General features: G+C 37.6%; 2 protein-coding genes across 3 annotated transcripts in view; one reads left to right on the plus strand and one right to left on the minus strand.

Annotated features, from left to right (window-relative positions):
• The window catches only part of LOC136858449 (chromatin assembly factor 1 subunit A-B), a 123,205-nt gene extending 122,476 nt beyond the window's left edge, over positions 1-729 (minus strand). The window contains exons 1-2 of the mRNA XM_067137999.2: positions 213-729; positions 81-128 (exon numbers count right to left, since the gene is read on the minus strand). Of these exons, the coding sequence (XP_066994100.2) occupies positions 81-128; positions 213-225 (61 nt within the window). The 5' untranslated portion in view covers positions 226-729. The remainder of the gene's footprint in view (positions 1-80; positions 129-212) is intronic.
• A 276-nt stretch (positions 730-1,005) lies between these two features.
• Positions 1,006-26,752, plus strand: part of LOC136858451 (uncharacterized) — a 114,682-nt gene continuing 88,935 nt past the window's right edge. For both annotated transcript variants that reach the window (XM_067138001.2, XM_067138000.2), the window contains exon 1: positions 1,006-1,134. In XM_067138001.2, coding sequence (XP_066994102.1) covers positions 1,080-1,134 — 55 coding nt within the window. In that variant the 5' untranslated portion in view covers positions 1,006-1,079. The remainder of the gene's footprint in view (positions 1,135-26,752) is intronic.

A 26,752-nucleotide genomic window follows, 5' to 3' on the forward strand; every position in this document is an offset into this window, starting at 1 on the left:
AGGTTCCTGGTGCAGAGTTTCAATTTGCGGTAACTTACGAAAACAGCTATAATGTTCAATTCACACGTCTAAATTCTTACCTTGTTTAAGTTTCTTCCTGGGAGGTGCAAGGACACTCGTATCATTTTCTGAAAACAAATAGATGTCAAAGGTTATTTCAGTTACATTTATTTTAGCTGCATAACTATAGGTTATTTATTCAAAAAACTTACCTTCAACCTTCATGTTTCAACTGGTAAAAGCAGATCTTATCGTATCAGCAGCCACTATTATTTACTAAAATATTCACGATCAACTTGAAACCTTGATCTATCTACCCTTGCTTAGACAAGATAATGATTATGTCAAAATTTAAAGCACGGAAATAAACCTTTTCACTGATATGATACAAATTATTTTTATTTTTTACTTTTTTAGAATTTCTTTGTGTTAACTACTGTGAAGACGTAAATGAGTCCGGATGATAAAGCGCATATAAATAACTCTCAGTTTAACTGTATCCAAGATTTACAAAAATAGCGGTACTTCAGACAAATACTTGGCATTAATTACACACAATTTCAAATAAATAAACACATTAATCTAACCCTGATTTCTCTAAACCAATTTTGACGACGAACATTTTACGCGGGAGATGCTCCGGAATCGCTAAAGTCAAAACATGCATGAAAATTATAAAACCTTAAATTCTAGTCATAGCATCAACGTTTAATTTGATAAAAAATTTAAATAATAAATAACACATTACAATAAGTCTTGAGAGAACAGTATTTTTCAAATATTAATGACAGCTATAACTTGGTATGAACTTTCCATCAGCTGTTCGTACGAGTTCGCAGCGAAGGTTCATTCATCGTGGGTGTCCAATCAAGACCGATTCCAGTCGAACGGCGTGCGAGTTGTACTTTCGATTGATCGATAGGTTACTGCTATTAGCCGAATCAAGCTGAGTCGGTCTTGAATCAGCTTATAAACGACATATCGATCCAACGATTACCGCGTTAAATGTCATCGAGGAGAGAGTAAATCCTTGATGGGAACATGGGTCTTGACAGTTGTCAGTAGAAGTCGCTTGAAAGATGTCACGATTAAAATTCTTCCTTTTGAATATATCAGTTTTATTCAGCTTCTTGGGTAAGTTCGTATCTGTCATTGTTATCTGTCAATTTTGCAATGATATCTCCTGACGTGATCTAATATGTACATTTAAAGACCCATTTCCCGTCGTAATCATTCGAGACCTGTTAGTTAATTAATTAATTTATGTATTTATTACTAATGGGTGGCATTCCAATGAAACTTTATTATTCACCCTACAATTGCTCATAGCTTTCAACTTATTGAACACTGGTTCAAAAGAACGTGTAGCGAGCTCGATAGCTGCCGTCGCTTAAGTGCGGCCAGTATCCAGTAACCGGGAGATAGTGGGTTCGAACCCCACTGTCGGCAGCCCTCAAGATGGTTTTCCGTGGTTTCCCATTTTCACACCAGGCAAATGCTGGGGCTGTACCTTAATTAAGGCCACGGCCGCTTCCTTCCCATTCCTCTCCCATCGTCGCCATAAGACCTATCTGTGTCGGTGCGATGTAAAGCAAATAGCAAAAGAATGTGTTGGTTTTTGTTTATTATTGAACACTCGCACACTGCTCAGACTGTCACTGGTGAACTAGGATGCAACAGTCTTGGTTTCAAAGAGTTGAATTATTGCCAATATTTATTGTACTTTCGTTTATGAACATCATGACGATAATTCTCCCTGCCTAATACAGTGAATAAAATTTAATGGTTTATAGAACTATTTAGTTCTTGCTTAGAACACCACATTGTATTTGGGCCAATGTCGTAGACCAGTGTTATTTAAGCTGAAAACTCGATCAGTGTATTTAATTATATACCTGTTGTGGTATGCACCATGAATTCATTTTTCTGTATTGACATTGTCTCATAAAAGTGTATATCTATTTTAACTTTGATCAGCTTAGTGTATACAGAGCTTTAGTGTATACAGAGCTATCTCAGTAGGGTACAGAGCTTTTCATTATTGTCAGTAGCAATTTACTATGATCGTATGATCGTAATGAAGAAGCTTGTCCGAAGTTTTCAGAATCATTATTACTCCAGCTGTACCAGTACCATCCTGACGAGCGGTGTAGGCCTATACTTGTATTCATTAAATATCATTTTGAGTGCCTATCAGTGTTATTCATATTTGACTTTCTTGGCTGGATTAGTTCTAAAATGGTACTCAGTTTTGCCTCAGTTCACGAGTAGTGACTCTCTGTAACATAAATCATTTCCTCCTTACTAAGATGTAGCTCGCTCGTTACTCTTAATTTTGTTTTATTTTTCCATCATGTCACATTGTTGTCAGCTCCACCTATTATAATCTGAGTCGTCTTCATCTTTTGTTCCTTTTTTTATATGAATGTATATTTCTCTTGTAATATACTACTCAGAAATTTAATTTATGGACCCTGTGTTTGATTTTCATCTTCCTTTACCCCTGACAAGGTATTGACTGCATATGCTTTGTACATTTTACAGTTGAAGCCTCCACAGTCTCTTAAACTACTCTTGCTGTCTTTGACTGGGTTGGATCATATATTACAGTAATCTTTATCAAAGCTACTGATGTACCCTTACCATCTGAGTTATTGATTTCCCCTGTGAATTGAAATCAACTTTTGTTGATCAAGATTACATGTGTGTTTCCAACGTTTGCAATCTGTACATATTGTGCATAGAACAATGGCATGGTCCAACCAAGACGGAGAATGTAATTGTACTATTTATTTAGCCTTTTTAATATATATTTGTTCTATAGTACCATTTCATGCTCTGTAATAGAAAACGCAAGATATTCTTTTCAATTTCAATGTATTTGTCTCTGACTTCTTTTACTATTTTTAGCCTTCCTTCCTTCTTCTGATCTACTACCATTGTTTTGCTTATTCTTCAATCTTCCCATTTACTGCATCAAGCTCGTTCTTGCATCTCACTCTCATCCTAGACATAACACAATAATAATGCTGCTGAGATATAACTTAATGTAAATTATATTTCAAATAGTAGAATGTAGTGAGTTCTTTTAAATTTTGTTTTTGTATGTTATATGGTTTTGTATATAAAGATATTTCATTGTAAATCTAAACAACTGAGGAATAATACTTTGAATCCAAATGATGTGTCATATAATATTCAGTATTTGTCAAATAAAATTTTATATCCCCTTCAAAATTAGTATTGGCCTGTGCTCTTGAATCAGAAGAGAATACAAGGAACAGTATCCTAAAAATTATAGCTCATGTGTAGATATGACATGTAACTCAACTAATTCATCGACAGAAATTCATCTTCTCAAAAACTTGCATAGTTCATTCGTATAGCCTACAGTAGAAATTATTTTCATACTTAGGTTTATGACAGCTGTATTCACAGTATATAACCAAAATGTAAAGAAGTTAACCTTAGCTTGTTCACATGCATCTCTAATAACAAGGTTTATGCAGTGGGTATCACAATGAAGTGGTTGCCTTTGTTTCTCATGCTTGAAGCCCATTCAAAGGCCTGTCCTTGTAGTTGTGACACAAATAGCTGAAGTTCAGCCAAGACATCAAGAAATATTTTACTTATATGCTCATGCTCACCTGTGGTGGAAATTTACGTAGATCTATAATGATAAAGACATTTTCAAAAAGGTATTACAGTTGAAAGCTGGAAAGGTAGCTGGGATTGCTAAGATTTCTGGGGATTTATTAAAGGCTATGGGTTGGGATATACTGTAGCACCAGGAAATATTTACTGGATTACTGTTTTCATGAAGGAGTGATACCAAATGAATGGAGAGTTGCAATAGTATCCCCAGTGGCAAATGTAAAGTGGATAATTACAGGCCAGTCAGCTTCACATGTGTTAAGAAAGCATTCTTTCTGATTAGGCCTATATTAGATATGTTTGCAAAATATTACTAACTGGTTTGATAGAAGGTAGTTCGGATTTAGGAAAGGTTATTCCAGTGAAGCTCAATGAGTAGGATTCCAGCAAGATATAGCAGATATTTTAGATTCAAGAGGTCAAATGGATTGTATAGCTATTGACCTATCCAAGGCTTTTGATAGGGCAGATCATGGGAGATAACTGACGAAAATGAAAGCAACTGAGTAGACAAAAAAGTTGTTGAATTATTGGACTTTTATGTTTTCTTATATAATATATATAAATGATATAAGTAAAGATCTGGAATCGCAAATAAGGGTATTTGCAGATTATGTTATAATGTATGGAGTAGCAAATGAGTTGCAGGATTGTGAGTGACTGCAGGAGGACTTAAACATTGTTGTGAGAAGGACAGCAGACAATGGTATGAATGTAAATGGAATGAAAAGTCAGGTTGTGAGTTTCAGAAATAGGAAAGTATATGGTATAACATCATCCGCAAAAAGTCTTATCGCTGATTCCAGTTCTTTACTCATGTAATTTATATACCGGGCGATTCACCAGCCCCATGCGATTTAGTTTTATGCATCCTGCCGCATTTACTACACTACTGATAATGTAGAGTTTGAGGGATGTTCCACCATTCAACACATTGCAACAATTTATTAAATTATAAGAAGACCGGTTTCGATTCCCATGGAGTCATCATCAGTTCTTGGTGAAAATAAATTACGGGAAATCTGATAACAATCATCATAACGAAAAATCCATGCACCTATAGGTGGTTGCATGGAAATACATCATTGAGTTGATAGATATAACCTTGAAATGCAACATACACTTGGCAAGGAGAACTTGGAGCTTAGAAAGTTCCCAGTTCTGGCTCTAACAGTCTTGTGTTCATAGAACTCGGAACACTGGAATTACATGTACTGGATTGAAAATAATTACAAAACACAATAAGGACACTTATAATGGTGTGGACAACTTGGCTCTCTAAGAGCATTCTTGGATTTGACAGTCCTGTTCTGTCTGAAAAAGATTGGATGAAATACACACCATGAAGCAAAATGTATAAAGATAGATCTAGTCTAAACTGCCGCGCGTTCATGTACACGGAACACTGGGAACACTTGTATTGTTTGATAACATACTCGTTCAAATGAGAACACTTATAACCATATGAAATATTGGCGTTACTAGGACGTTTATGGGTTTGACTGTCCTGCTTCCCCTGACTAAACTAGTGAAATAAATATACATTGAATGTTCAAGATAAACTACTTGGTATTTAAAGTTCTGGTTTTTGGTTACAAAAATTGTCATGTGTTTGTGGAACACAGAATAGAACTGCTGGTCCTGCTTCTGTCTACTGGAAACTAATGCATTAACGCAGTTGAAATGAATTGATTGAAAGTTTATACATCAATGTGAAACACTTGGCACTTTAATATTCTTGGATCTGAGTAAAATATTGTATGTTTACACAACTTGGCATAGACTTGTCGAGTGGTCTTGTCACAATCAACCAGAATATGTGAACCTTAAAAAAAAAAAAAAAAAGAAACAAAGACTTGTTGACTATTACAACCACACATGAACTTATTAGTAGAATTAAGCTGGTTGAAGAGCTGGGGGAACATGCTTCAATATGGAATACTTGCTATTGTAGTTGTAACTGTCGTCGCTTTTGTTGTTGTAGTATGGTGATGGTATGGCCTTGGCTTATGGAAACGTGCATTGAAGGTGTTCCGTATCTGCTAGTGCTGACCAGCCGTTTGCAGAGTGGGTTGTTATTGGTGTATAAACTTTCAATCAATTCATTTCAACTGCGTTAATGCATTAGTTTCCAGTAGACAGAAGCAGGACCAGCAGTTCTATTCTGTGTTCCACAAACACATGACAATTTTTGTAACCAAAAACCAGAACTTTAAATATCAAGTAGTTTATCTTTAACATTTCAATGTATATTTATTTCACCAGTTTAGTCATGAGAAGCAGGACAGTCAAACCCATAAACGTCCTAGTAACGCCAATATTTCATATGGTTATAAGTGTTTTCATTTGAACGAGTATGTTATCAAACGATACAAGTGTTCCCAGTGTTCCGTGTACATGAATGCGCGACAGTTAGACTAGATCTATGTCTTTATACATTTTGCTTCATGGTGTGTATTTCATCCAATCTTTTTCAGACAGTAACAGGACTGTCAAATCCAAGAATGCTCTTAGAGAGCCAAGTTTTCCACACCATTATAAGTGTCCTTATTGTGTTTTGTAATTATTTTCAATCCAGTACATGTAATTCCAGTGTTCCGAGTTCTATGAACACAAGACTGTTAGAGCCAGAACTGGGAACTTTCTAAGCTCCAAGTTCTCCTTGCCAAGTGTATGTTGCATTTCAAGGTTATATCTATCTACTCAATGATGTATTTCCATGCAACCACCTATAGGTGCATGGATTTTTCGTTATGATGATTGTTATCAGATTTCCCGTAATTTATTTTCACCAAGAACTGATGATGACTCCATGGGAATCGAAACCGGTCTTCTTATAATTTAATAAATTGTTGCAATGTGTTGAATGGTGGAACATCCCTCAAACTCTACATTAATGGTTAAACGTCAACACGGAAATGAAGATCGTAACTTACGACTTACTACACTACATCGGTCCCTCATGGCCTATGGGAATAAACATCTATATCATCTGATGGCCAGGCAGACATCAATTTTTGAAAATGAGACAGTCTCTCGTAGTGCATTGGCACTGCTGGTGGCTCCAAATAGCCTATGCAGTGGCCTCCACAGTATGCACTAGTCATGTGTCTTGGTAGGTGTGCTATTTACCAACTGATGAGCCCAACTTAGCACACTGGGGTGAAACGCTGGCAACCAGGAATGAGCTAGGTGGAAAATTGATAATGTTCAATAACAGACCAACTATATTGGTACTATAAATTTGCTCATTCGGGACAATATTTCAGGTTCCCAATGGGGATCAACATCTATATCATACTGTCCCTGTTGTCGGAGTTTAATGATACGGTACGTCAAAATATGAAAGAAAAATACTTCAGTAAGAAAAATAGTTTACTTTCAACACTCCAAGGAAACTTATAATTAGCTCAGTTGGTTTACTGTTTTTCTACCCATTATTCAGTTTTCTATGTACACAACTCAAAGAAGCAATTCACCATACACATTTGCACAGGATCGAACTCTATAACAGCTGGCAAGCTGTTTGATATGAAATGTGACACAGTAGAGGATTGCTCTCACTGTAGGTCAAATGCATTAGTGAGGATAGTCTGTTATATCTCCTTCGTGTGTTCAACCGAATCTGGATAGAGGGTGAGTTTCCGTCTCAGTGGCGAGAGGGCACAGTCATTCCTGTTCTCATGCCTGACAAAAATCCTAAGTATGCAGGAAGTTACGGACCTATTTGTCTTACTAACTGTTTGTGTAAGCTATTTGAGTGGATGGTAAATCACTGACTTGTGTGGTGTCTGGAGAAACAAGCAAAGTCTGAGTACCAATGTGGTTTTCGAGCCACTCGTTCGACCACTGACCACTTGGTACACCTGGAGAGTTCTATCCAGGATGCATTTCTCCGCAAACAGCATTTGGTGGCTGTTTTCTTAGAAAAGGCCTATGACACCATGTGGCAATATGGTATTCTTTCAATCCTGCATTATTCCGAGGTAACTTGCCGGTATTTATTGCAAATTTTTTGTCCCTCCGTCTATTCTGTGTCTCGATAGAGAAGGCATATTCGCAATACCATATTCAGGAAAATAGAGTCCCACAGGGATCGATTCTTAGTGTCACTCAGTTCGCAATTGCCATAAACGGTGTTGTCGCTGCTGCTGAGTAATACCGTCTCTATATGTGGAAGATTTTGCTCTGCATTACAGTTCGCACAATATGGCAGTCACAGAGCGACAGTTACAGCAGGCTATTAGGAGAGTGGAACAGTGGACTTTAGAACATGGCTTTCAGTTTTCAACCACAAAGATCTCTGTTGTACACTTTTGCCAGAAGTGCATTCTTCACTCACATCCTGAGCTTTATTTAGCAAATGTTCCTCTTTCTGTAATTGACACTTACCGATTTCTTGGGCTCCTTTTTGATAGCAAATTACCGTGGGAGCCACATGTGTGGCAGTAAAACTGCAATGAAGTTGCTTAGCGGCACTACTTGGGGGCTCACCGCACGGTGCTCCTACGATTTCATAGGGCACATATTTTATCCAGGTTAGACTACAGGAGTGCAGCAAATGTATCACTAAGGCAATGCATCCTTGCGAAACTGAATAGCATCTACCACAGCGGGGTTAGTTTGGCAACGGGAGCTCTTCGTACAAGCCCCATTGTTAGCCTGCTTGCTGAATCTGGTGTGCCGCCTTTACACCTGAGGCGCCAGCAAATGCTTCTGTCCTGTGCTGCAAATCTGTGCCAGATGCCACTTCACCCAAGCTATCCTTGCGTATTCCACAATGGACAACATCGGCTGTACGCTGCTTATCCTCGAGCAACACAGCCATTTGGAATACGCTTGGATAGCTGTCACAGATTGTTTGATGTACCTTCGTTTTCCTGTCTTGTCAGACAACCAAGTGGGGTACCTTCGTGGATAATATGATGACTTGAAATAATCCTGGATCTGCACACTGGCCTGAAGGAAAACTCGGACCCTTCGATTTATCAGAGGCTCTTCCTGTCCGTTGTTAGCCAGTGCCCAGATACAGTCATCGTTTACACAGATGGTTCGAGGGCTGATACGAAAGTGGGCTGTGCGTTCGTTGTCGACAATGATAAGTTTCTTTTTGGTCTCCCGGAAACCTGTAGTGTGTACACAGCAGAGCTCTATGCTGTCTGTGAAGCTCTGCAGTACGCACCGTTTGATGAGCGACGGCACTTTCTGCTGTGTACAGACTCCTTGAACTCGCTACAGTCTATTGATACATGTTTTCCTCGGTACCCTCCAGTGCAGCGGATCCAGGACCTGCTGGCCGGGTGTTCAGATGCCGGCATTAGAATCACGTTTATGTGGCTTCCAAGCCACATGGGTGTAGAGGGAAATGAGTTAGCTGATAAGGCTGCCAAGGAGGCTGTTACATTGCCTCCATTGCTTTACAAGGTTCCAGCAAGTAATATTTTCTCTCAGCTGAGACATTTGGTTATGTCCCATTGCGAGATAGTGACAGGCCACTTCACTTCCAAATAAGCTGAGAGCGATAAAAGGTACAACGAAGGTATGGAGGATATCCTTTTGGGATTCTCAGAGGGGAGCAGTGGTATTATTTTGTCTTCGGATCGGCCACGGTATAGTAACGCATTCCTATTTGCTGAAAGGAGAACCCCCTCTGGTGTGTACTTGCGGCAATCGTCTTACCATGGTACACATCCTTACGGAGTGCGTGGACTTGATCAATCTGCGCCATAGTCTAAAGTTCTTGAGTACCATCTCCCTCATCCTGCGAGATGACAAGCAGTCAGCAGACCTCGTCATCCATTTTATGAGGGATAGTGGTTTGTTTTATCACATATAAACGTTGTTTCGTATTAGTCTTTGTATTATTGTTCACACTACATTTTATTTATTTGACTATTTTGTGTTTATATACTTTAATGTGTTTTTTAAATATTGTGATTTGCATGATATATTATTGCATTTTAAGGCAATGTCTTATTCTACCATAATCTATCATTTATGATTTTAGTGAAAATGAGACATTGCTAATTAGATCACTGATCATTTTAAATTCACCATCAATGTTCATCTTCATTTGTTTTAAATTCTAGTCAGTGGATACATTTTAAAATCATGTTGTCCATCTCGTACCATTAGGGGCCGATGACCTTAGATATTAGGCCCCTTTAAACAATCATCATAATCATCATCACTGTGGGTCAGTGGTAGAGTGTCAGCCTCCGAATTCCAACTTTGCGAGTTCAAACCTGAAAAACGTAATAAGATTTTTGAAGGGTGGAAAGGAATCCATTACCGGTAGACATTCCTTGTCATACAGTGTGGCTTGTAAGAGATCTCTGGTGCATTTGGTGTTTACCTGATAAAATTAATTATATGTAATTTTGTGTGGCTAGTTCTAGCCTGGAGCAGCCCCTGTAAGGCAGACCCTCCGATGAGGGTGGGCAACATCTGCCGTATGTTGGAAACTGCATGTTTGCAGTGGAAGTTAGTGTTGTATGTGAGTTGTAGGAATGTTGGGGACAGTACAAACTTCCAGTCCCCAAGCCAATGGAATTAACTACTTAAGGTTAAAATCTCTGATCCAGCCAGGAATTGAACCTGGGGCCCTCTGAACCGCAGAGCACTACGCTGACCATTCAGCCAAGGAGCTGGGCACAAAATTAATTAAAACTATCATAGATTGCCTGACAGAGATCTGTTCCTCTGCCACCTAGTAGGATCGAATTGTACACATGGATATCCTAAATGGTGTCAGATCAAACTGCCTGCACATGGTTTTTTATTTTTATTGATGATGATGATTATAGAAAATTGACCATCACTTGTGAATTCATAGGCATGAAAATGGCATATGACTACATTGTGATACGTATTTGGTTGTTTGAATCCAAAGGTGTTCCTTGTCAGTGGTGGTTTTAATTATTGTTTAAATACTTAAATATTTGTATACTTAAATATTTAACATTACTCAAGTGTAATCATGTTATCCTTTGTCAATAATTTCACAGCGACATGGTGAATTATACGCTCTGAAGGATATGTCGTCAGTTAAGAAACAGCACCATCTATCTGACAGTGCTCTTCCTATCCATTATGTTCCTTACAACAGGTCTCGCCTCCTAACCACGTATTGATTTTCAGTATCAGAACAGTATTCATTCTGTTCATTTTCCTATGGTTACATGTAAAGAAAAACGAACCTTGCCATACCGTACTATTGGGATGTATGTTTGCATGACGTATTTATGCACTCCTACATCATTATCATGAATTCCTTCCACCAAGCCTGGTAGGATGTTTAAGAATGATGTGCCTCCATTTATTATGGTCCTGGTATGCTGCTTTCTCTCTAGGGCAGTATTCTCTATAGTATACTCTACTCATAATACTGTATTTAAGGTTCATTTTCTTTATAAGCAAGCATATGAAAATGAACACAACAGAAATTATTCTGATAGACTGCATATCCATATGGAGCTGGAGGCATGACTTAGTCTTACGGAAAATAATTGATAGGAAGAGCATTCTCAAATAGGTGGTATTGTTTTTGCGATGATATGCTGCTTTTAATTTTGGTTTGGTGAGAGTATCTGTAGCATGACAGCTAACCATTGTGCCACTTCCCTTAGGTCTGTCAAGAGGAGGATCAGGTAGTGGTATGTGTCAGAAAAAAATGTAACATCTAACATTGAATAACTTAGTATAGTTAGTTTTTTTTATAGTGTGTGATTAGACATACTCTTATTTGAAGAATACACCACCATAGTATCTCAATAATTGCACCAGAACAAAATGTGTAGGATTTGGCTATTAGTTGTTCATTCCCATTCTACATTTACCAGAAGTGAATGGAAATGTAATGAATGGTGCCCCTCACCATGATGCTAGTAATTGTTACATTTATCTGCTTTCATTTGAATTGCATTGCCTGTCCTGTTTGAAAGACTTCGTTGCTGAAACTTTTCATTTCCTTTTTTGTGGGGTTTTCTTGTATTTTACTTTGAGCTGCTTTTGCCATTGTTTGTTTTAATATGTCTTGCTCTTGTTTGGGTAACTTCTCACATGCTCAAAATATACTTTCAACGTAGTAGGCCAGGCTCCAGTACATATAGTATGTACCGAAGAGATATTAAGAAGAGAACATAAATGGTCAACTGGACACCAGTGGGATCCGAACCCACAACCTTCTAATTTCACGTTGGATGCTCTTATCAGTTGAGCCTATGATGGCTTAGATGAAACAAAAATTTCTGTTGGAAAGGATCTAAGCTACAGGTCTGGCACTATTGTCATCACAACTGTAGAATGCGCTGAAATTGCCCATTGTACTACATGTACTGAACACAACCTAAAATGTTGAATGCCTATTTTGAGTACAATGCAGTCGTGAAAACTCAACATTCATTCTCAAATGCTTTTTCTTCATTGGTTGTAAGTTAGTAAAACTGGTCATATTTGTTTTACATCCCACTAACTACTTTTATGGATTTTGGAGTTGTCTAGGGGCTGGATTTTGTGCCATAGGAGTCCTTTTATGAACCAGTAAAACTACTAACATAAGGCTGGCATATTTGAGCATCAAGACCACTGGACTGAGCTGGGATCAAACCTGCTAACTTGGGTTCAAAAGGTCAGCTCTTTACCATCTGAGCCTATCAGCCCAGTGAGTTATAAGTTGGTTTCGTTGTTGGGTGTGTATTTGTTATTACAGTTAAATTGGAGTCCTTAACCCAAAAAGACTAATTCTTTGCTAGATATAGATATTTTGGTTTTCTGCTCCTTACATAGTCCTGAAAACTGAGTTTCTCTAATGGAAGTCTTTTTTCCTTTAAAGTGTAATGAATGTGATAGTTTGTGTACATATGCAGAGTTTCAATTTGCAGCATGGCAGTAAGTTACCTTATGATGTTCAATTCCCATGTCAAACAGCTCAGTTATATGTATTTTAGTTGCTTAACAGAAATTTTTTATTTATGCTTTATCTGCTCGTGTCAGCAGAAAATTTTTGCTTGAAACCTTGGTCTACTTACCATGTTGAAATTTGTCATCTATTAAAAAAAAAATCCCTTTCAGTATGTGTTATGAAAAGGGGATCGTTAGCCTGACTGTGACTCCAGCAAAGAAGTCTGTATATATAAAATCAGAGTTTGATCTAGGCTTATACAATTGCTCAGAATTAAAAACGAATGGTATTTCTGTATTGATCATGTTCACATTAAAAAGGAAATGCAATTTTCGATTTTTCTGTCATCTCTATGTATGCATGTACATGAATCACGAGAAAATGGCTGAACAGAATTTAATTAAAATTGTTTAATGTAAGGTCGGAGAATGATGCGCTACACGTTAGGCTACAAATAATTTTAATCACGCTGAGTGAAATGGTGACGTTCAATAAATTTCCAATTTCTTTGAAATCATTTAGGAAAAGGCTAGGAAAACAACAGATAGGGAATCTGCCACCTGGGCGACTGCCCTAAATGCAGATCAGTATTCATTCATTCATTCATTCATTCATTCATTCATTCATTCATTCATTCATGGTAGTTTAGGGGAAGGCCAAATTTTTGATTCTCAAATATTTATGTTATTAGTGGTCCTATAAAGAAATAGTACACAACAAAAGTTATATAGGATACAGTATTGTACGAGGTGTGTTCAAAAAAAGACCGAACTGTGGCTAGAAAAACTTTATTATGTAGCTTACATCATTTCACAGACTGTGCCCTTCAAAATAGTCCCCTGCACTATCAACAGCGTGTTGCCAACGTTTCTTCCACTTTTGGAATGCTTCCTGGAATGCACTTTCTTTGATGGCGCGAAGTTGCCTCGTCGCATTCTCCTTGATCTCTTCAGTGTCTTGGAAACGATGTCCTTTCAAGGTGGTTTTCAATTTGGGGAATAAGAAAAAGTCTGCTGGAGCCAAGTCGAGAGAATAGGGTGGATGGGGCATGTGCTGGCGCATTGTCATGGTGCAACATCCAGGATTTGTTTTCCCACAGTTCAGGCCTCTTCCTGCGCACAGCATCTTTCAAATGCGTTAAAACATTCTGGTACAGTTCTTTGTTCACTGTCTGGCCTCGGGGTACAAACTCGTGATGGGCAATGCCTTTCCAATCAAAAAACACAATCAGCATCACCTTGATGTTTGAACGACTCATTCGTGCTTTTTTCAGTCGAGGAGAACCATTCCCCACCCACTGTGATGATTGCCTTTTGGTTTCGACATCGTAACCGTACACCCACGTCTCATCTCCAGTGTTTCTACAAACGTTTTTCCAACTTTGAAGCAGAACTTCACGCACACGCGTTGTTCCTCAAGCTGTTTCATTATAGAATTCGACGAACATGTGACACACGCAATCACTTCAGAGGCTCTAACTCAACTGATAATGCAGGCAATGGAATGCAGAAAGCAACGGTCTGTTGTCAGAAGTTGCCGTTAGGCGCCGCCACAGTCACAACTCGCTCAATGTTGCGGTTTGCGCGCAATTTACAAAGTTCGGTCTTTTTTTGAACACACCTCGTATGTCTTATAGGGTTTCACTATATCGGCTATGACAACAGAGATTTACTGTAATTTAGACTTTCATTGCTTAATCCATATGAACGCTGAGCCACGAGAAAATGGGTGAACAGATTTGAATGAAAATCGTCATGTAAAGTCGGGGAATAAGAAACTACACTCTAAGATATAAGTAATATTATTCACACTGGGTGAAATGGTAATTTAGGAGAAGGTCTAAAATTTAATTCTCAATTGTGTTATTAGTTCAATAAATGTCCGGCTCTATGGCTAAATGGTTAGCGTGCTGGCCTTTCGTCACAGGGTCTCGGGTTCGATTCCCGGCAGGGTCGGGAAATTTAACCATCAATGGTTAATTTCGCCGGTACAGGGGCTGGGTGTATGTGTCATCTTAATCATCATTTCTCTCTCATCACGACGCACAGGTCACCTACGGGCATCAAATCGGAAGACCTACACCTGGCGAGCCGAACCTGTCCTCGGACACTTCCGGCTCTAAAAGCTATACACCATTTCAGTCCAATAAATACTGCATAACAAATATAAAACTAATCCCATGGCACTACAGCCCTGAAGGGCCTTGGCCTACCAAGCAACCGCTGCTCAGCCCTAAGGCCTGCTGATTACAAGGTGTCGTGTGGTGAGCACGACAAATCCTCTCGGTTGTTATTCTTGGCTTTCTAGACCAGGGCCGCCATCTCACCGTCAGATAGCTCCTCAGTTGTAATCACGTAGGCTGAGTGGGCCTCGAACCAGCCCTCAGATCCAGGTAAAAATCCCTGACCTGGCCGGGAATCAAACCCAGGGCCTCCAAGTAAGAGGCAGGCATGCTAGCCCTACACCACAGGGCCAGTAACAAAATTTATAGAAAAACAATTTCTGTCATTTATGTCTTATACAGTTTTATTGTACTGACTATTATAACAGAATTCATGAATTTATACTTTTGTTGCTTAGTCCATATCACTGCTGACCATCGCTAATGTGAAAATATTGTTTAGTCATGTTAACTGGCGATAGTGGTGGTTTTTGTTGTAATTGTCTTGATGTGAAAAACTGTATGGTCATTTGCCCATATCAACAAGTGAAAATGTGAAGATGATCATCAAAAGGAGAAAAAAGTCTTGAAGGAACAAACACTTGAAGAATAAGACAAGAGTCATAAAAGGGGGAAGGACTTCCTTTACATTAGATGCCTTAATATTATGGAGTCTAAAGAAAACTAAATGTGAAGGCCTACAGTATAGAATGCTCATAAAGTTAATCAACAATAATTGTTTGTTATGATTTCCCCCTCTAAGTCATATGTTAATAAAGTATGGGACATATTGAATTGTTTTGTACGTGGTAGTTTCGTGTATTTAAATGCATAATTTTAATGAGTTGAATTTTTTAAGGGGGTTGTGTCGGTGACAGTTTCTGGTATTTTCTCTTCTCGTTATGGCAAAAAAATGTAATAAACGTTATCTCCCAAGTGTTCAGAGATACCTATAAATTTCTGTTCATTTTACAGTCTGATAAAGGAAACTACCATATTTTCTCGCATAATTAACGCCCTTGCATAATTTACACATTCCAATATTTTTGGGCCCAAAGTGGAGAAAAAGAAATGTTCACGTATGTGACACACCCACAACTTCGAACATCCATCATGCAGCTCCGGATGCATTTCGAAATAAAGATGTCAACTACTCAAGTAGCTGCTTTCCTACTGAGAAAGCGGGCGTTCCAATTGTCTTTTCTGCTGCCACACAAAATAAGGAATGAACGTATTTGGCAACAACATGTGTTGTACAGGAGTCTGTTGGAAACCTTAGAATTAAGCAGATTACGATGGTATGAACATACAAGAAGGATGGCTCCAATTAGGACCCCAGGGAGCCCAGAGGGAGGCCTCGTGATAGTTGGGAAAAGCAAATTTTCAAAGACCTTGCCAAACATGATGTAAATTGGCAGCAAAAGGTAGAACATCAGCTGTGGATGTACAGGACAAACTGGAAGAGGCTCGTAAACACCTGCACCCAGCTTGCTGGAGCGGAAAATTGATTATGATGACTCCTTTCCAATAGATGGGTTTACTGTTGCATCCCAAGTGGAACAGCCTGCTGGAATATTGGAGGGAAGTAGCTGGGGTGTTGGGTAACTTTCTTTTTTTTAGCATGCTATTCTTCTGGTTCATACAGTTACAGTTCTGGAACTTCCCAGCATAAAACTGTTTGTGAAAAGTGAGAAACTGTGCCATTTTTCATTTCATTGAGCAGTTCATATGATTGTATTGCTTTTAAATGAAACATTCTTCTAGAGAGAATCATGTACATATTTGTTACTCAAACATTTTTACATATTTGTATACTTTTACTATAAGTGTCACGTTATATTGTGTTCATTCGTAGTACCATAGCATTCGGTCCATAACTGTAATGTATTACCAGGACCTACTGAATTCTATCTGAAATACCATGTGTCTAAAAAATTTGACTCAAGTCAATCCACAACATAGAGCATCTCATTTCTACTTCTATACCCAGACTTTTTAACGTATTTGTGTACTTGTATTGTATATGGCTCACCTATTGTCACACGTAATGTTTCACTTTCATATGCAACATTTTTAGCACCTTAGCACTTCGCCTAATTCAACCACACATCATAGTGTTAATTGTATATTTGTTTCATAGTGTTTTTACTGGTCATTAGAAACATGTTTTTGGAATTTGTCAGATATTTGTGTATTGTTTTAATATGGCTGATGAGCCCAAGTAGGGTTAAAACTAGCCCCAAGCAACCCATGTAATGTAAATACACGCAGTGTAAATAAAACTTTGAATAGGTGGAAAATTTTTATGTTTATAATTTATCTGTATTTTCTTTCTTTGGCAAATGTCCTCTTCCTATCTTTGACGTTCCTTCTCTAACTACAACTGCAGCTGTGATGATAGCACACCAGTGAGTGTGATCCAATGAAAGAGTATGCCAAGTATTTGGGTTTATGTCTGTACTCCTCATAATCTGTGTAAGTTGATCTTTATATCACTTCAGAGGAGCACCACGAGTCCTCTTGGCAGTGCTGAGTTCACCGTACAGGACTTGCTGAGGGAGTCTGCGGTCACGTATACGATTGACATGGCCTATCAGCCTAAGCCGATGACCGATGATGATGGCTTCTCTGCTGTTTAGTTGTGCTTTCTCTAGAACTGAGACATTAGTTATATAGTCATCTCATTTGATGTTCATAATTGACCTAAGTTTTTGTTGTTGAAAACGTTCCAGTTTCTTGACGTCCAGGTTTCACACTCTTAGAGTAATGTAGAGATAACAGCTTGGTACACCATTATTTTTGTGCTAATCCTTAGATCTTTGTTCTGAAATATTCAGTGTGAGAGACATCCCAAAAGCCACATTAGCAGCCTGTACTCAATTCTCCACGTCCTCCTCAGAGGTACAGTGCATTGAGAGAATACTTCTACGGTACGAGAAGTGATCCACCCTTTCCAGAGATGTGCCAGATGCGGTGATATCAGAATCTGGACCAGTGGCTCCAAGAGCAGGTTGAGCAAGTACTTTGGTCTTCTGAATGTTAACAGTCAGGCTGAAACATTTGTATGCTCTGTTGAAGCGGAAGGTCTTCAGGTGTGTGGGCTGGAGAAACACTGTCATCTGCATATTGCAGTTCTGTAACCTGGGTGGAGCAGGTTAATCTTTTAGAGTGAAGTCTGGCCTGGTTTAAAAAAAAACCTTATACTGATATTTAATTTCAACACCTGTGTTGTTTGCAGATGTCTCATAAAGCATTATCCCATTGCTGTTGGACTTACAGAGGAAAAAGAATGCTATAGGCATGATTGTGGTTAAGGTGGATCGCAACTTGCTATGAAGTGACCCACACAATTAGATCCTGGAGCCATTCACTGCAGCATATGTTGTATGAGACATGTAGTTTCCAGCACTAGAACTACAATGGACTGCCACAGACTCATAGTACAATTGAGTTGTGCCTTTACAGCCAGTCCATTCGGCATGACGTCTTCCACCTCCACAGTCGTTGGGAACCAAGAAGTAAGAGATTTCTCCTTTGCCTGCTTTTCCCTTGGATTGAAAAGCAATGGATTTCAGTGGCATTACCTCCATCGGAAAACCGTAACTCCATCCTAAGGGGGCTTGCCAGCCTGAAGCCGTTGGCTCACCTTATAGGGTTTTTTTTTCCGACACAAGATAAATGCTCGATGCGGTGACCAAACTAAAGTTAGAACTTGTGGCAGCCTTCTAATTTAAAGTCAATTGAAAGTATAATGTAGATAGCTCACACGCCTGTTATGGCTGTGGTGTTCTCCCATCATACAGGATCAGCTTTCTTAATCTTGGAGTACCATTAATTTCTTTGTAGTATATCTTCTTTGCTGAGACCCAAGTTTATCATGTCCCTATGCACAGTTGTCAGCCTCGTGGTTACATGTCAGCCTTGTTCTCTTCCTTGTAGAGATGAATAAGCATGTCTTCACAATGTAATCATCAAGTCTGCACAGCACATGTCCATAACATCTCAAACATGATCCATGTTGGGTGCTTTTTTACGACCCCTGATGTATTCATTGCATGCCTTGTCTTGAAGAGTGACCTTGCTAGCCTATCTTATTTGCATTTCTGCAGTGTGAAATTTATGTTCGTGGGTCATTTTTACTGGCCAGACTCTTAATGGCAGGTCTTACAGCTGCTTTGTAAATCTTGCCTTTTGTTCTAACAGGCATTTTTGCATAGCATAAAACTCTGGTTAGTGAGTCTCATTTGCTCCAGGCTGTGGTTGTTCTGTCAGCATATATCTTATCTTCCCATCATCTAATAAATCAGATCCCAGGATATTTGAACATTTTATTCTAGGCAGTTTAGTACCATCAAATATGAGATCATTTGATGTGCAGTTTTTAGTCAGTCAAAATTAAAAACCATATAATTATTCAGTTCTGGTTCTGCTAATTCTCTCTCAACTGCTCAAGACTATTCTGAATTTCCTGTTTGCTTTTGGAGATTAGTACCACATCATCTGAATTAAATATAAAATGTATCTAAAGCTTTCGTATTGAAGATGCTTCCCTCTGCCATTTTCAATTTGTACCATTTGACTTTTTAAACTTTGGTTGATTTAATTTTTGTGGGCATTAACATTTTAAGGCAAATAGGAGAATACCCTATTGGAAGTACAGAATTCTCCAAGAATAATTTTACAGTCTTTAATTTGTCTTCAGTTAAATGTATCTGTTAGAATGTAATTAAATTCTGTATTATGATACCCAAGGTGTTCATCCTTCTTTTCAAAGAAAGTGTTCACAATAGCCAAGTCCTGTGATGCTGCAAATTCTAAGATCAATTTATCACTATTGCATGTGCCAAAACCAAGCCTCGGTGTCAGTTCTCAATTCCATGTGTAACCTTCCGCACATGTCCATTCAGATCTTCTCAGTCAGCTTCAGTTTGTTCTTTGGGATATTAATTACAAGGGCATCCAGTTCTTCCCAGAATTCTTGTTTCTCTGATTCTGGACAGTTTGTGGTGCATGGGCAGATATGGCACATGTCAAAATCAAAGAGAATTAATTATTTATCACCAACATATAAATATTGGTTAACAAGTCCAAACACATCAGGATTCTAAAATTACATAATTTAATTATTTTATAAAATGGGACATGAACAGAAACTGGCAAATAAGTTAATTTGGGAGGGAGGATTTACACAAGTAGTACAAGAACCGACTCGTCTCAATAACTTACTAGATGTATTTTTGGTTAAACCTTGGGAAATTGTTGATAAAACTGAGGTAATCGAAGGAATAGGTGACCATAAGGCTGTAATAATGGATGTAGGAGTGGTACCAAAAAGGCTTAACAAGAGGGTCACACAAGACAAGAAATTGTACAGAAAAACTAAAGTTGATGAATTTGAGACTTACTTTAAATCACAATTCAGTTGTTGGATAAGTGAAGGGAGTAATGTGGATACACTTTGGGCTAAATTCAGAGGAATCATTTGGGAAGGAGAGAAGAGATTTGTACCTGTTAAGAAGGGTAAAATGACCTCAGACCCTGTTTATTATACAAGGGAAATAAAACAATTTAAAAGAAAATGTAGAATAGTAAACAGGAAAATCAAAGAAGATAGGGAGAGTAGAGAAAGTAGAAAACAGCTAATGAGGGAACTGAATAGAGTGAAAAAGGAAGCAAAAGAGAACTATATGAATGGCATTCTTCAAGAGCGAAATGACCACAAAGGGAAATGGAAAAAGCTGTATTCATATATCAGAAATCAAAAAGGAAAAGGAATCCAAATTCCTACAGTGGTGGGAGAACAGGGTAAACACTATTTAACAGATACTGAGAAAGCAAACCTCTTTAGTAGGGAATTCAGAGATTCAGTAGATGATTGTCAAGAGTTGGAAACCGAAACAGAAGATAGAGGGAGAGAGACAGAGGGAAACAAGAAGCTTCTCATTCACAAATGAAGATATTTTCAGAGAAATCCAACTGCTTCAGCAAGGAAAAGCAGCAAAATTACTGGAGAGGTGTTAAAGACAATGGGGTGGTACATAGTGCCTTATTTGACTATGTCTTAAATAATAGTATAATACCAAAGGAATGGAAGGAATCTGTAATAATACCAATTTATAAAGGAAAGGGTGATAAAAGGAAACCAGAGAACTACAGACCAATTAGCCTGACCAGTATAGTTTGTAAAATACTGGAGAGTTTAATATCAAAGTACATCAGAGGGATATGTGATGATAAAAATTGGTTCATGAGGAGCCAGTATGGATTTAGAAAGAAATTTTCTTGTGAGGCACAACTGGTGGGATTTCAGCAGGACATATCAGATCAATTTGATTCAGGAGGCCAGTTAGATTGCATAGCCATAGATCTTTCCAAAGCCTTTGATAGAGTGGAACATGGAATATTATTAAAGAAATTGGAGGGAATAGGATTGGACATAAGGGTTACATGTTGGGTAAAAACATTTCTAAATTCAAGGGTCAGAAAGTCAAAGTAGGAATTAACGTATTGCAGGAAGAGAAAGTTTGGAAGGGAATTGCACAGGGTAGTATAATCGGTCCGTTACTTTTCTTAATATACGTAAATGATTTAGGGAATAGTATAACGTCAAAAATAAGATTGTATGCAGATGACATAATTGTTTATAGGGAAATAAATACCATTGAGGATTGTTCAGAATTACAAAGGGATCTTGAGAATATCCAACAATGGGTTGAAGAGAATAACATGAAGGTTAATGGAGGCAAATCAACTGTTACAACATTTACAAACAGGAGTTTTAAAACTGAATTTGAATATACTTTGGATGGGGTAGTTATCCCAAAAAATGGTAAGTGCAAATACTTAGGTGTAAGATTTGAAAGTAATTTGCACTGGAAGGGTCATGTGGATGACATTGTTGGGAAAGTATACAGATCGTGACATGTCATAATGAGGCTACTTAAAGGATGCAACAAAGAATTAAAAGAGAAAAGTTACTTAAGTATGGTTCGTCCATTATTGGAATATGCAAACAGTGTTTGGGATCGTCACCAAGAATACTTAATAAAAGAAATAGTGTGCAGAGGAAAGCAGCAAGATTTGTAACGGGGGATTTCAGGAGAAAGAGTAGTTTATCAGAAATGTTAAAGGAACTAGGGTGGGAAACTTTAAGTAAGAGAAGGGAGAAAACTAGACTTATAGGATTATATAGAGCCTATACAGGAGAAGCAGCATGGGGGGATATCCGTGAGAGGCTTCAGTTGGAAAATAATTATATCGGCAGGACTGACCACAAATATAAAATTAGAAGGAATTTTAGCAGAAGCGATTGGGGTAAATTTTCATTGGGAAGGGTGTGAAGGAGTGGAACAGTTTACCAGGGGTAGTGTTTGATCCTTTTCCAAAATCTGTACAGATATTCAAAAAGAGAATAAACAGCAACAGAGAAAATAAATGAAATGTTAGAGGGCATTCAACCAGTGCAGGTTAATGTAAATAAAAAATGTGTGTGAATAAATTAATTCCATCCCCTGGTCTAAGGAGTTTGGACAGCCAAAGTAGGGGACTGCCTGTAGGGGTGAAGTACAGTGGGGACTTCGAGGGCCCTGGGACTGCTACAGTAGCTGTGAAGACCCTTCAGGAACTCTGAAAAGTGGTGATAAAAGGGGCTCTGGTTAAGACGCAGCAGGTCGTTATGCTACTTAGCTTCCGGAATGAGTAAAGAAAAGAAAAAGTAAATAAATGCAATGTAAATTTTAATCTTATACCACTTGTACAGTATCATTTGAAGTAATTCCACATACTGTATATCAGTTGACTATATTTGTAAGTAGTACAGGAGATATTATAAGTAGAATTTTGTAAACAATGTAAATTTATTAAGGATGAGCTGTGTGTTTAATAGAAAACATTGTTAGCGTAAATTATATAATATTGTATTATAGGAAAATTTTCTTCTCTTGTTAATTAAATATTTAGTTCTTCACAATAATGTATTTTAGTGTACCATTTGCCACCGAGGTAGACACCTCATTTGCAAATAAAGAGATTTTGATTTGATTTGACATCAACATTTTTATATCCAGTAACTAATCCAGGCAGATTTTATAGCAACAATGAGATAGGAAGGGACTAGGACTAGAAAGCAAGCAACCATGGCCTTAAAATCGCAAAGCTGTCGATAGTGGAATTTGAACCTAGCATCGCCCAAATGCAAGGTAACAGCTACATGGCCCAAACTGTACAGCGAACTCACTCAGTAGGACTGTAAATCTTGCCATCTTGGTTGACAACTGATGTCCACACACTGCTACCAACCCAGTCCACATAATGCATAGTGCCACGTACCTAGGCAGTGCAAGTCATTAATTAGCCCATACCATAAGTTTACTCTATTGCCTTGCATTAATGACAACATAACTTCCCTATACCGTTAAAAATATGAAGTCTTCATCATATATTTTAAATTTTGTAGGGTTTATTTAAATTTTGTTATAGTTCACATTGCTTTAGAACATACTGGAGTTATGTTCAATAATATAAATCCATTTCCAAAACATTAGATGAATTATTAATTTCAGAAGATTATATATATATATATATATATATATATTAGATACTCATAGAATGAATGATTGATGATGTTAAGAATTTGGCATGATATAGATGGCTGTAAGGGATAAATTGTTATCATTTTACACACAGAATGTTAAGAGGGTTGAGCACCAAAATAAGTGACATATACACAAGTGTCCTTGATAGTAATTATGACGTGATCATGGTTACAGAGTCATGGTTGACGAAGAGTGTATATAATGGAGAAATATTTAATACAAGATATAATGTTTTTCAGCGGGATCGTGTTCGTAAGAAGGTTGGTGGTGTTTTGATAGCTGTTGCCAATACTTTTAAATCTGTTCTTGTAGAACTTGATGTAGAGAACATCGAATGTGTCTGTGTTAAATTTATTTTAGGTGAAAAGGTATATCTCATGGTAACTGTTTACTTTCCACCAAACTCTGATTTAGAAACTTATAATAATTTTTTTGCTGTACTTGAAAACATCGAATTCATACAACATTATAATATTATTATAACGGGTGATTTTAACTTACCTTTGATCAATGATAGTAATTGTAATTTACTTAACTGTGGACCAAAATACCTTGCTCTGGCTAATTTTATTGCTTTATTCAATCTGAATTCGTTTAATAATGTAAAAAATGCCAGTGGTAAAACACTTGATTTAGTTCTGTCCAACTATGTAGGAAATATTAATGTATACAGAAGAGATTACCCCCTTGTGCCTGAGGATTCTAATCATCCTGCTTTATATTTTGAACTGGTTGCTAACATTGAGCAAGTCAGCATCTCCAGTTTCCAGAAGGCCGATTTTTATGAATTGTATGCATCGTTACAAAAATATGACTGGAATCAGTTACTATTGAGTGAAGACCCTAATAATGCAGTAAGCTATTTTTATGAAGTCCTTAATAACCTTTTCACAAAATATGTTCCTAAAAAAAACAGTGAATAACAAAAGAATGTACCCTTGTTGGTTTACATTAGATATAATTGAAATGTTCAAATTAAAGGAGATTCACAGGAAGCACATGAAGCATTCTGAATACAGTGCTCACATGTACAAACAATTAAGAAAACAGTCTAAGACACATTGCAAGTGCATATAAATTGTATACATTACAGTCACAGAATAATATAAAAAATGATCCAAAAACGTTTTGGGGTTTCATAAAAAGTAAACGAAATAATTGTTTGTTCAAACAGTGTATGACATATGGTGGAAACCATTTGGTAACTGCGCAAGGAATAGCCAATGCGTTTGCATGTTATTTTCAAACTGTTTCTGAACCCCAGCCTTCTTTATATATGGCCTCTGAGTCAGTATCAATGATTACTGCTCACAGTTTGCAGATGGGTCCTATACGCGAAGATGAGTACAAAGATGCAGCAACAAAACTTAAGGCATCTAAATCGGGAGTTGATCACATACCTCCTTACATTATTAAAGGATGTGCAGAGGTGCTAATGGTTCCACTATGTGCCATATATAATTTAATTTTAAAGACGCAAATATTGTGTTTATGTTTCGTAGATCTAGAGAAAGCATATGACAGGGTACCGAGGGAAAAGATGTTTGCTATACTGGGGGACTATGGAATTAAAGGCAGATTTTTAAAATCAATCAAAGGCATTTATGTTGACAATTGGGCTTCAGTGAGAATTGATGGTAGAATGAGTTCTTGGTTCAGGGTACTTACAGGGGTTAGACAAGGCTGCAATCTTTCACCTTTGCCATTCATAGTTTACATGGATCATCTGCTGAAAGGTATAAAATGGCAGGGAGGGATTCAGTTAGGTGGAAATGTAGTAAGCAGTCTGGCCTATGCTGACGACTTGGTCTTAATGGCAGATTGTGCCGAAAGCCTGCAGTCTAATATCTTGGAACTTGAAAATAAGTGCAATGAGTATGGTATGAAAATTAACCTCTTGAAGACTAAATTGATGTCAATAGGTAAGAAATTCAACAGAATTGAATGTCAGATTGGTGATACAAAGCTAGAACAGGTCGATAATTTCAAGTATTTACATAGGTTATGTGTTGTCCGAGGATGGTAATATAGTAAATGAGATTGAATCGAGGTGTCGTAAAGCTAATGCAGTGAGCTCGCAGTTGCGATCAACAGTATTCTGTAAGAAGGAAGTCAGCTCCCAGACGAAACAATCTTTACATCAGTGTGTTTTCAGACCAACTTTGCTTTACGGGAGCGAAAGCTGGGTGGATTCAGGATATCTTATTCATAAGTTAGAAGTAACAGACATGAAAGTAGCAAGAATGATTGCTGGTACAAAGAGGTGGGAACAATGGCAGGAGGGTACTCAGAATGAGGATATAAAAGCTAATTTAGGAATGAACTCGATGGATGAAGCTGTATGCATAAACCGGCTTCGGTGGTGGGGTCATGTGAGGCGAATGGGGGAGGATAGGTTACGTAGGAGAATAATGGACTCTGTTATAGAGGGTAAGAGAAGTAGAGGTAGACCAAGACGACGATGGTTAGACTCCATTTCTAACGATTTAAAGATAAGAGGCATAGAACTAAATGAGGCCACAACACTAGTTGCAAATCGAGGATTGTGGCGATGTTTAGTAAATTCACAGAGGCTTGCAGACGGAATGCTGAAAGGCATAACAGTCTATAATGATAATGTATGTATGTATGTATGTATGTATGTATGTATGTATGTATGTATGTATGTATGTATGTATGTATGGAAAATAAGTAAAATAACTCCGATCCTTAAATCTGGTGGTAGTTCGAAAATTGAGAACTACAGAGATATCTCAACAATATGTGCTCCAGCGAAGCTCTTTGAACAAATACTGTATGTTAGAATATTTAATCATATCAAACCATACATATCAGAATTTCAGCATGGGTTTTACCCCAAGCATTCTACTACGACTAATCTTATGAACTTTATTCAGGATATTTCTGATTCAATGAATGAAGGGCTTCCTATCAATGCAGTTTATACTGATTTTGCAAAAGCTTTTGATAAAATTGATCATGGTATACTTTTGAGTAAATTATCATTCTTTGGTTTATCTTCTAAGTTTCTGAAATTAATTTCTTCATATCTATTAGACAGAAAACAGTTTGTATTTTACACACAAAATACTTCATTCCAGTTCAAAGTTAATTCTCCCTCAGGGTTCAAACCTTCGTCCATTGTTCTTTTTATTATTTATAAATGACTTACCGAAAGTATTAAAATATTCAAAATGCTTACTCTTTGCTGACGACCTAAAGATTTATATGCAAATTACCGGGTATGATGATGCTATGGAATCGCAAGCCGATCTGAACAACTGTTACAAATGGTGTGTTGCAAACAGGCTCTTTTTCAATATTAAAAAGTGTCTTGTGATCACATTTTCTTGTAATAAGAATGTGACTGTGCATAACTACAGTGTAAACGGTGAGATCTTGCAGAGGTGTAATTTAGTAAATGATCTGGGTGTTATGTTT

The sequence above is a fragment of the Anabrus simplex genome, chromosome 1 (genome assembly GCF_040414725.1).
Source record: "Anabrus simplex isolate iqAnaSimp1 chromosome 1, ASM4041472v1, whole genome shotgun sequence".
NCBI lineage: Eukaryota > Metazoa > Arthropoda > Insecta > Orthoptera > Tettigoniidae > Anabrus > Anabrus simplex.